General features: G+C 41.5%; 1 protein-coding gene across 1 annotated transcript; it reads right to left on the bottom strand.

Annotated features, from left to right (window-relative positions):
• Window positions 1-374: 374 nt before the first annotated feature.
• On the bottom strand, window positions 375-4,862 carry adipor1b (adiponectin receptor 1b). Its single transcript, XM_084389504.1, has 8 exons — window positions 4,617-4,862; window positions 3,668-3,869; window positions 3,024-3,146; window positions 2,740-2,911; window positions 1,789-1,975; window positions 1,506-1,693; window positions 1,229-1,422; window positions 375-1,123 (listed from the first exon to the last, which is right to left on the bottom strand). Exons 2-8 carry the CDS (start codon window positions 3,806-3,808, stop codon window positions 995-997), a joined length of 1,134 nt encoding a protein of 377 aa, XP_084245630.1. The 5' UTR covers window positions 3,809-3,869; window positions 4,617-4,862; the 3' UTR covers window positions 375-994.
• Between the last annotated feature and the right edge of the window lie 7,545 nt (window positions 4,863-12,407).

Genomic DNA, 12,407 nt, shown 5'->3' with positions numbered 1-12,407 from the left:
TTAACTAAAACTATTAAAAATAGTTTTTGTAATTAAAGATCAAGCTGAAATCAAATAACTGAAATAAGCTGAAGTTCAAATTACAAAAACCAGGGGGAAAAAATGAAAGCTATATAGAAAAAAAACCTAAAACTAATCAAAATGGCAAAAGCACATAACAATATTACTAAAACTTACACTAAAATTAAAGTAAAAAATAAAAGCTATTCAAAATATTAATAAACAGTTAAATAAGATAACATAAAATAAGAAACAGATATGTTATCCTTCAACCACAAACCCTACTTAGAAAAAGTAATGTGTTTAACACAAAATCCTCTTGCCAAAAGGACAGCATACTTTCAAAAAAAGATTATTAATGACCAAAGCAAGTAATTCTTGGTGTTTCATCTTTATTCTGCTCTTTTTAAATATCTTGACTTCTATGATTTCCAAAACCAATACAAGTATTTTGGACTGAAATCCTGATTCACAGATTCATAAAATTGCATGTGCCCTATTGTGAATCCCACTGCTGAAGCTCTGGGTCATTTCAGGTCAAAAGTTAATAAATGATCATGCAAACATGTTTGAGGAAACCGAGAACTAAGCATGTTCATGTGTGTCTTCCCTAAAATTCTTACAAAGTACAGAACCATGAATCAGTAAATCAAACCTTAGATGAAAAACCACTCAGTAGATCAGAAAACTGTCAGAAAAAAAGTGTTAGAGGAGGTAGTGTCTCTGAAGACCCCTGTAATGCTTTATGACTCATTCCAGTGATTTACAATAAATTCTGTGCTGTACTGAAATAGTAAAGAACAATATAAACACAAGACTACCTCATTTATCAATAATTATAAGTATCTTAACAAATAAAAATCTTATTTAAATATACTGTATGTTAAATCCCTCAGAGATAATACAAATCTTTAAATCATTATTATGTCAGGTCCAGGTTCATTGTGACGTGAGCAGGCACCGGCCAAAGTTCAAGCGATTTGTTTTTGTTTTTTTACAGCAGAGTGTCATCTGTACAGCCTCCTTCCAGACCATAGCGGAATTCCTGCAGGTTTGAGATTCCATAAAAATGGACAAACGCCGCTGCGACAACCAGCACATGGAATATCTGATGAGACTGAAACTGAAAAAGTAAAACAGATCGAGACCATGAGTATACTTGCATGAACATTACGCTATTAGGCTTCTTTACAATACTACATGCAACAAAAGTTCCCTTGATTCTTACCCAGATGTCACATCTTCCAGGAAAGTAGCGTTCTGGTATCCGTGCTGCATACAGTCCTGCTCCACTGACATACATGGCACCCATCAAATAGAACCAGCCCATCTGACCCACTGTCGTTGCCTTCACAAAACCCTCTGTGATGGTAAAGTGCATTGTGGGAATGAGCCCACTCAGACCGAGGCCCAGGAAAACACCTGAAGATGGGGAAATGTTTTATCAAACATCTCAAATCAATCATGAAGGTGGACTATTATTGAGGAGCAGGGGAGTGTGTTACCTGCACGTGTGCACCGGTGGCGAGGGGTGGCGAATCGGTCAACCTGGGCAACTATGATGGCAGCGACGCCCAGCACACATACAACAGATAGATAGATTAGCCGCGGCTGAGGAGAGCAGTAAAACGAGTAGTACAGCCATGGAACGAATGAGCCCATAATCAACAAAGCGATACCGGAGTAATCCAACCTAGGGGCATAAAAAATTACACTGCAGTTACTGAAGGTGATGCATTACACATAATATGCCTACACACATAGAACATAAAAACCGGTGTCACTTACTTGGAGAAAGTTCTGGAGACCTTTTCCGAGTGGCAGTAGACGGTGTGAAAAAGCCATGAGAAGCACAAACAAAGCACTGCACCCAGGAAGAACATCCCCAAAACCACCTTCTCCTGCACGGGCGCCATGAATGACACATTCGGCCGCAGCATTGTTAGTGTGCCCAAACACAGGAACAGAATTAGGCCTGTAGGGAGACGTTGTGATAGCTTAATTAGCCTCCAAAATGACTCACCAGCAACATAATTACAAGTTTGACTGACATTAAATGTCAATGTGGTGTGGTTTTTTGTCATCCTCAGGGCAATGATTCACACATATCAGATTATCACATTACAAATATCATACAATTCATCTTTTAAGTTCCAGAGGTTGTGGAGCGTCCTGGGGTTATAAGACATACGCAACTGTTCAAAAGGTTGTGGTCAGTAAGATTTTTTTTTAAAGAAATTAATTCTTTTTTTTTTGACACATTAAATTGATCAGTAATGACAGTAAAGACTTTTTACTTAAAACATTTTTCTTTTGAACTTTCTATTCATCAAAATGCCCTGATATTAATTAAATGTCAAATGAATACAAATATTGCATGAGCAGCATGTCAGCATAGTTAAGTTATTTCTGAAGGATCATGTAACACTGAGGACTGGAGTAATGATGCAAAAAATTTAATTTTGCCATCAAAGGAATCAAGTACATTTTAAAATATATTAAAATAGAAATCAGTTATTTTTTTATATTGTTGTTTTTACTGTCATTTTGATCTAATAAATTCAGCCTTGATGAGCATTAAGAGGCTTCTTTCAAAAACATTTTAAAAATCTTATTGACCCCAAAACGTTTCTCAAAGACTATTTGGTGGTGGTCGCTTGACATGTAGCAGCCACAAGTTGTTAAGTTTTCCGATTTTTGCATTATTACGTCACAATGTTAAATATGATAAGCACAGACCCAGCAGGTGTGTCCAGATGTTTCCAGTTTCTGTGTGAATCCTAAAGATGCTCCCAAAACAGGCACGGAAGGACGGCATGGGTGGGCGGTGTCCATGCAGCAGGTAATCATTGTCCTTCAGCCAATCGGGGAGGAGATGGTATGGAATAACTCGCCAACGTCCTTCCCACACCTAGTAATGGTAAGAGTTTGCTTTAATACAAACATCTCATACTAGAAATAGGCCACATTTACGTTACAATCACAAAAGTAACACTTTTTGGACATTTAAAGATGAACATCACCTTGTGTACAAACTCCTCCATTTTCTCCATGGCATGGTGTGCCTGCATGGGCAGTGTAACCACCCGCAAACCTTCTTCTTCCTCTTCTTCCTCTTCATCCTCATCAGGAAACGCAGATGCACCCTGAAAAAACAATCATGCTTTTAGTTAAATGTAGGTGTTCTTGCTTCATTCTATCTATTAAATGTACACTACTGTTCAAAAGTTTGAGGTCAGTAAGATTTGTTTTTGAAAGTCTCTTATGCTCAGTGAGATATTATAAAATGTAATTACAAATTGTAATATAATTACATGTAATTTATTCCTCTGATGGCAAAACTGAATTTTGAGATTCTTTGATAAATAGAAAGTGCAAAACCACAGTATTTATTTGAAATTTGTTTATTTTACAGTACAATACAGTACAGTACTTACAGTGTACTTGCCCAGGAAAGCATTGGTTAATATAAGGAAACTACATGGGTTAAGGTTAGGTTTAGGGGTAGGTTCAGGGTTAGTACCTAGTTATTACCCAGTTATTGTGAAAACTATAATAAGTACATAATATGGGGAACAGGACTATAAAATAAAGTGCTACCAAAAAATCTTACTGACCCTAAACTTTTGACTGGTAGTGTTTTTTTGTTTTGTTTTTCGCTACTCACTCTGGATTTCTCTGCTTTAGCTGGAGTTGTCAACAGCGGCCCAATCTCAGCGGGCTCCACATTCTCCATTTTCTCATCATCAGAGGTGCGCCGCTCGGCATCACTGTTGGAGCCGCAGTCACCATGGTGACACGTTGTCATGGGGAGACAAACCTAAAACTCCCCAGAGTTTCTACCTTGTCCAACAGTTCACAATCCAAGTCTGATGATGACATATATAAAATGCAAAGATTAGAGAGTTTTGACATAAATGTATGTCAAAATGCAAAGATTAAGTGCATAGATGTAGTCAAAACAGATGTATCATACGTTTCAAAATATTAGATTCTTGGCATTTCAATAATTGATTAATCAGTTGAAGTACATGACATAAATGAATGACATAAATGAACAACATAATGTGCAAAAGCCTCTAAATATCAAGGGGGGCCTTGAGTTAAATTCTGATACTGATTTGACTCAGTATAATCAATTTCATGACTTAAAATATGTTTTAACTTTAACTGTATTAGTGTCGATCAAATGCTCTTCTGCTCTGATCTGGACAGGCTGCTCCAGTTTTCCATAACCGTCAAAGGTTTACATCCTGTTAAGTTAGCATGCTTACAGGCTAACCAAACGAAAAATCAAACATTAAAAGAAAAAAAAGAAGAAACCCCACAAAATGTCGAATCCTCGCGTCTAGAAACGTTCTGCGCAACGTGTTTGTTTCCGTGTTATGTGTGGCAGTGTTATGTATGCTACGCATTATTATACTGCGTGTAACATCGTAGTTATGACCTGAATCAGGTTAGTCGAACCAGACAACATTAGCCTGCATGCTAAAGCACTTCTCTATTATCTGATTTGATAATTATTTACATAACACAAGGCTACTTTCATCACAGTTAGCAGATTATTATTATTATAGATCAGGCAATAATTTAACAGATCAGTGTTCATACGTTACCTGGCTGGACGGGCTGTCAGTCAGTTCATGGGAGTTTTACAGCAGCAGCTTGCCGTCCGGTCGCTATGAGCCTCTATAAACCTGCAGAACCAGTCGGTTCAGTTCAGTAGCAAATTATAACACAAATAACGAATTAACAGAGACTACAGTCTAATACACAGTATGCTACGCTATATCAGCACGCGGAGACAGTGCAGTGGATGCACTCTATCTGTCAATGAGAGAAGAACACATAATACCGTAACCGGTTTGAGCCAAGCGGTTTAACATTTAATCCTTAAAACGTACTAGTTGGCCTATCTATTTTCATGCTATTAGTAGTATACTCATTTTTTTTTTTTTTTTTTTTTTTAGTAGGCTATCTATTCCATTTGGTAAAAGTACTTATTCATTAGCTACGCTTATTCTTTAGTTTCTAGTACCTTTTTAAAAGATATAGCCTAGGCTATAACTTATTTATTAGATATAGTTCTTATTTATTCATTTAGGCTACTGGTAGGCTATCATTCGATAGCCTAGTAGGCTACCTATTAAACAAACACTAGGCTATTTATTTATTTCATTATTAATCATACTACTTATTTCAATAGTGACTATAACTATTCTATTGTTATTAGTAACACACTTTAAATTCTTATTATTTTATTCTATAGGGATCTGTCATTCAGATATCAACTATTCAGTTTTGACTAGTAGGCTATGTATTCCAATTAGTAGGCCTACATATTTTTTTTATATTAGTAGTTATTCATTAGATACTTGTACTAATTTTTTAGATAATAGGCTACTTATTAGATACTAGCACTTATTTATTTGATACTTGTGTACATAGATATTTATTTATTGTATACTAGGCTACTAGTATTTATTCATTTACATTTATTCATTTACCAGATGCTTTTATCCAAAGCGACTTACAAATGAGAACAATAGAAGCAGTTAAATTAACAGTAGGACAACAATATGCAAGTGCTATGACCCTTCTTAGTTTAATCTAAAGCAGTAGGCTACGTTTTTATATATATATATATTTTTAAATAAATAGATTAGAAGAGAAAGTGTTAGTACTGGATCAAGTGCTGCAGAAAAAGATGCGTCTTCAGCCGTTTCTTGAAAATGGCTATGGACTCAGCAGCTCTGGTTGAGTTAGGCAGATCATTCCACCAGCAGGGAACAGTCAAGGTAAAGGTCTGAGAAGGAGATTTTATGCCTCTTTGAGATGACTCCACAAGACGACATTCACTTGCAGAGCGCAACTTTCTGGATGGCACATAAGTCTGAAGTAATGAGTTTAAGTAAAAGGGAGCAGAGCCAGTGGTTGTTCTATAGGCAAACGTCAGTGACTTGAATTTGATGATGCGAGCGGTAACTGGCAACCAGTGCAGTTTTGTGAGGAGAGGAGTGACGTGTTCTCTCTTCGGCTCGTTAAAGACCACTCTAGCTGCAGCATTTTGGATCAGTTGCAGAGGTTTGACAGTGCAAGCTGGAAGACCAGCCAGGAGGGCATTACAATCGTCCAGTCTGGATAGACCAAGCACTTGGACAAGGAGTTGTGTAGCATGCTCTGATAGGAAGGGCCTGATCCTCCTAATGTTGTATAAGGCAAATCTGCAGGACCGGGCAGTTCTAGCAATGTGGTCTGTGAAGTTCAATTGATCATCAATTACAACTCCAAGGTTCCTGGCTGACCTTGATGGAGTTATGGATGACGAATCTAGCTGAATGGAGAAGTTGTGATGAAGTGTTGGGTTGGCAGGGACCACATTTGATACTTCTTATTTATTATAGTACTTATTCATTAGATACTACTTATTGACAGGAGATTGTGCCTTTTGGAGAGTATTTAATTCTTTAAAATAATAAAAATAAATATTAATCTGTGTCTGAACAACCTATTTTACACACCAATTTAGACCAAAATGTTTTTATTTTTATATTATATTATATTTTGAATGATTTATTTTTACATTAATTGGTTTGGGAAAAACAATCACGCATGGCACAAAGCTTGGCGCACACACACACACACACACACACACACACACACACACACACACACACACACACACACACACACACACACACACACACACACACACACACACACACACACACACACACACACACACACACACACACACACACACACACACACATGGGGACATAATATATTTTTATACATACCCATATTTTACAACCCTACCCATCACAGAAAACTTTCTGCATTTTTACTTTTTCAAAAAAAATTATTTTGTGTGATTTATGAAGTTGTTTCCTCATGGGAACAAAACAAGTGATTTTGGATATTACTATCTCTGTGGGGACATTTTGTCCCCATTAAAGTAGGGTTTACTAGGATCACACACACACACACACACACACACAGAGAGAGAGAGAGAGAGAGAGAGAGAGAGAGAGAGAGAGAGAGGATTAAGTTAACCTTTATTATTACAATTGACTTGTTATTATTACAAAAATACAATCCTTTTTTTTTTAAACCTCAAAACCAATTCATTATCATACAGTGTACATATTACTTCATTTATTCCCCATAAATCTATAAACTTTGGTAGAGATTCCACCATCTAGTAGTATGCATACTGCACCCTCAATTGAGAAGCTACCAAACCTAAAAACATAGGCACAACGCTTATTGACCTTTGCCCCAATAGTCTGTTTTTCCTTGTCTTCCAAATAGCCAATTTTGCAGTGCCAGATAAAAAACTAATTAAAACAGACACATTTTTCTTTTGAAATTAATACTTTGGCCTGAAAATGAACAATTGAAAAGAAAAATCTTCACCCAGGGACAAAAAACAATCACTTAAATTTTTTTTTTTTTTTAATTACCCAATCGTGAACACTGCACAAAGAGATGAAAAATTTACTCTGTATCAGAACAAAAGGGGCAACCCACCCCAGCACTAGGATTGAGGTGTACCACATGTCTGTTTGTAGCTATTGCCCCATGTACAATCCTCCACTGGAGGTCACCTGTCCGCTTGTCGATCGGACATTTGTACAGGGTATGCCAGCAGCCTTTTGGAAAAAAATGTCAAACAATGTTAAACAGCTTTCATCTTCTACCCAGTCTTCCACAGCCGCGCTTACAATGATTGAAGGAAAAAGATGACCATACCCCTACTCATTCATTTAGGACATCTGGGTCTTTAAAAAAAAACTTGATAATCTGTGCTCAAGTCCTTGAATATCTCTGCAATGCACTGTTGTAAAAACCGGATCGATTTCACACCACTTCTTTGGCTCAAGTCTTGCAAATTACTTCTCAGGATATGTCCCAGCTTATTGCACCCAGCCACTAACAGTCGTGCTCGCACATTTTCAGATGACAACAGTCTTGAAGATAAAAAGGAGTTAAAAAACAATGGTTCCTCTAACAACCAATGACCAGCAGGTGTATTAGATGATCTTGATACAATAAAAACCTTCCAGGCCTCCAGCACAGATCTATAAAGAGAGATCCACCATTTATTTCTCTTGCAATTGCATTAAAAACAAATGTTTGTCAAAACCCATTCCACCTGCCCTCCTTAAAAGAGCTGTTGCAGTGTCCATCCAGGCAGAGTTTTTATTATAGAAGAGTCTTTGGGCTGTTTGTAGCCGAAAAGTCATTATCCTGGACTTGATATCCACCAAGCCCTGCCCGCCTTCTTGTACTGGAAGATACAATGCGGCTGATCGAATCCAGTGTTGTCCTGACCAGAAAAAGGTCACCAACCTCCTTTAAATGCTTTGAATTAGTCCTGTAGGTGGCTGCAGTACACACAGTTTATGCCAAAGAGTAGAAGCCACTAAATTATTAGCGACCAAAACTCTTCCCCTGTAGGACAACTGGGCTAGCAACCATTTCCAGCGAGACAATCGAATCGGGTACACACTCTTTCCTATAAACCCTCCCAATTTAACTTTTGAGAGAGAGAGAGAGAGAGAGAACTGTCAAAGGCAGTGGTGGATTAAGACGATTAAGGGGCATCCCTTTTGGGGCATCGGACGAGGACTAAGAGAAGGATGACAGCCTTCCCATCGCTGCATCCGACTGTGACGAGTGGGCCGGCTCCGCTTCCGGAGGCTTTCAGGCACCTCTCGCTCAAAACTGCTCTTTTACTGACGCTCGCTTCCATAAAAAGAGTGGGCGATTTACACGCGCTGTTAGTGAGCGCGTCCTGCCTTGAGTTTGGGCCTAACGACTCCAGAGCCGTCCTTAAGCCAAGGCATGGTTATATTCCTAAAGTGCTCTCGACTCCATTCAGAGCACAGGTTATTTCCCTAGCAGCTCTTTCCTCACCAGAGGATGAAAGAGACGCGAATTTACTCTGTCCCGTCAGGGCTCTCAGAGTTTATCTGGAGTGTTCTGCCTCATCCAGACAGTCAGAACAGCTTTTCGTATGCTTTGGCGGCCGCACCAAGGGGCTTGCCGTCTCAAAGCAGAGATTATCGCGCTGGATAGTTAATGCTATAGCGCTGGCTTATGAGTCTAAGGGCCTTCATTGCCCCTTAGGCGTCAGAGCTCATTCCACGAGAGGCATGTCCTCGTCTTGGGCTGGCCGGGTCAAGTGGAATACCCATTGAAGATATCTGTGCGGCGGCCGGCTGGGCCTCGCCGTCCACATTTATCAGGTTTTATAACCTGGAAGTTCCCGTTTTGCAGTCAAGGGTACTTTCAATATAAAATGTGTAAGCACAAACCCCCTAAAACTTGGGCCCGATACATATCCGGTCCTGGTTTAATTCGAACTATGGTTCTCATATATATATTATATATACATTATAAGAGTTTGGCCCTCATTAGGCCCATTCCTTGTTTTCCCTATATGAAGCCCGTCCCTGACTGGCTTATTGGGTTCATACATTACTCTTTCACAGCCTCAGGCATCTTGCCTCGGGCTACCGTATGGAGCGAAGTTAAGCACACACTGCGTTTTGAAGGGGGTTCCCATAGCATAAGCTAGCCTTACACAATACAAGAGACCTCTCGAAAGGGAACGTCTCGGTTACTAACGTAATCTCGGTTCCCTGAGATGAGGGAACGAGTATTGCGTATCCCGCCGTGCTTTTGTGCTTTCATCTCTGACGTGCCAGGGCGCGAAGTGCCCTGATTGGTTCGCACGTCTGAGCCGCCTCGCCATAGGTTCGTGCAGTTGCCGCAGCACAGCCAATGACCGTATTCGCGCTGCACTGCGTTTTAAAAATGTGACTTCAATATTCTTGAGGAAAGGAGTTTTCCCATAGCGTAAGCTAGCCTTACGCAATTCTCGTTCCCTCATCTCAGGGAACCGAGGTTACGTTAGTAACCAAGACGTTTCATTTCGATTCAAAGGACGCAAAACCGCACAGCACACTCCCAGAATCTGCACAGTGCGTTTTCACTAGCCTAGCGTGGAGCAGATCGAGCGTAAAAAAAAAATTGGCTATATATGAAAATAATAAATTTCAACAAAACATTCAGGGACTTTAGAACGTTCTGATGAAAGGGTATAGGCCAGGGTTTCTCAAACTCGGTACTGGAGGGCCACTGTCCTGCACAGTTTAGCTCCAACCCTGATCAAACACACCTAGCTGTGAGTTTCTAGTGATCCTGAAGACATTGATTAGCTTGCTCAGGTGTGTTTTGTCACGGTTTGGGCTTTGTTTATTGTTCCTGGTTCTTGTCTGTCATGTGATCCCCTGTTCTAGTCATGTGATCTTGCCTTGTGTTCCCCTGTCTGTTGTCATGTTGTCATTGGTTGATTGTTTAAGTGTTACACTGCAATTCCGAGCATTTTCCCTGGTTTCTTGTCTTTTGGTTTATTTGGATTTCTTGCCCTGTTCCCTGGATTACTCTTTTGCCTCTGGTCCCTGCCTCTGGTCCAAGGACTGGTTTCCAGCGTGGCCTGAGCTTCACGTCACGCCTGCCGAGCCTGAGCTTCACGTCACGCCTGCCGATCCAGAGCCTGTGCACGTCACGCCTGCCAATCCAGAGCCTGTGCACGTCACGTCTGCCGATCCAGAGCCTGTTCACGTCTGCCGATCCAGAGCCTGTTCACGTCACGTCTGCTGATCCAGAGCCTGTGCACGTCACGTCTGCCGATCCAGAGCCTGTGCACGTCACGTTTGCCGATCCAGAGAGTCAGAGACTGTTCAGGTCACGTCTGCCGAGCCAACGTTTCCAAACCAGATAGCCGCCGCCGAGCCTGTGTCCCCTGACAAGATGGCCGCCGCCGAGCCTGTGTCCCCTGACAAGATGGCCGCCGCCGAGCCGGTGTCTGTTCCTGAGCCGGTGTCTGTTCCTGAGCCGGTGTCTGTTCCTGAGCCGGTGTCTGCTCCTGAGCCGATGTTTGTTCCAGCCTATGACCCTGTAGCTGCCCCCAAGAAAATTTGGGGGGGGGGGGGGCAGTAGGTCCCGCGATGGGACCATGGAGGCCGCGCCGCCATGGTTTCCTGAAATGCCGGCTCCACCATGGCCACCCGAAGGGACTTCTCCGCCGTGGCCGCCCGAAGGGACTTCTCCGCCGTGGCCGCCCGAGGGGTCTTCTCCGCCCTGGTCCTCTGCACATCCTGATCCGCCCTGGCCGTGGCCACTCGAAGGGTCTTCTCCGCCGTGGCCGCCCGAGGGGTCTTCTCCGCCCTGGTCCTCTGCACATCCTGATCCGCCCTGGCCGCCTGCACACCCTGGTCTGCTCTGGCCCCCTGAACTGTCTGGTCCACCCACGCTTCATGGCCCAGGCCTGCCATTGCCATGTCCTGGATCTATTCCTCTGCACGGGCCTGGCCCTCCATCCCTCCCCCAAGACCGCCTCCGCTCCACCACCCTCCTGAACTTATGTTTTTGTTTTGATGGACGTTGGGAGCCGCCCATAGAGGGGGGGCTATGTCACGGTTTGGGTTTTGTTTATTGTTCCTGGTTCTTGTCTGTCATGTGATCCCCTGTTCTAGTCATGTGATCTTGCCTTGTGTTCCCCTGTCTGTTGTCATGTTGTCATTGGTTGATTGTTTAAGTGTTACACTGCAATTCCGAGCGTTTTCCCTGGTTTCTTGTCTTTTGGTTTATTTGGATTTCTTGCCCTGTTCCCTGGATTACTCTTTTGCCTCTGGTCCCTGCCTGTTTTGTTTGTTTCTTTGTTGGTTTGTTTGGACTGCCTACCTGTGTTTTGACCTTTTGCCTGTACACTGGATTACGCCTCTGGATTACCCACAATAAAGCTGCGTTTGGATCTTAACCCTCGTGTCTCGGAGCAGTTTCGTAACATGTTTGATCAGGGTTGGAGCTAAACTGTGCAGGACAGTGGCCCTCCAGGACCGAGTTTGAGAAACCCTGGTATAGGCCTAGGCTAGAAATACATTTGAGAATGAGTCGCTGCTTGTTTTAAAAGAGAAAAAATATTTGCGTGGTGCCCCCCTGGACGGGGTGCCCCTGGGGACCTGCCCAATTGACCATATGGTTAATCCGCCTTTGGTCAGAGATGGGCACAAATACATCAAAAAGTTTTTAATTACAAATACTTACGCATCAAATGTATTTAAATGCAATACAAAATTCAAAACTGCTGTGAAAAAAGTATTTATTTAAAATACAAGTAATTTGTAATTTGAAAATACAAACAAAATGTACAGTCATTTAAAGTGCGAGAGAAGCCTAACTGTGGAGTTAGATATACGTAGGCTAAGAGTACAGAATATCGTAATATCACCGTTTAGTGTAGATTAGAAGATGCTATTTTAACATAGGCCTAGACTACAAGTTGGCGCATACTGTCATAATAAAAGATCATTACGCCTGCCACTAGGTGGCGA

The sequence above is a fragment of the Rutilus rutilus genome, assembly GCF_951802725.1.
Source record: "Rutilus rutilus genome assembly, chromosome: 19".
Classification (NCBI taxonomy): Eukaryota; Metazoa; Chordata; class Actinopteri; order Cypriniformes; family Leuciscidae; genus Rutilus; species Rutilus rutilus.
This window is presented reverse-complemented; position numbering and strand designations above follow the sequence as displayed.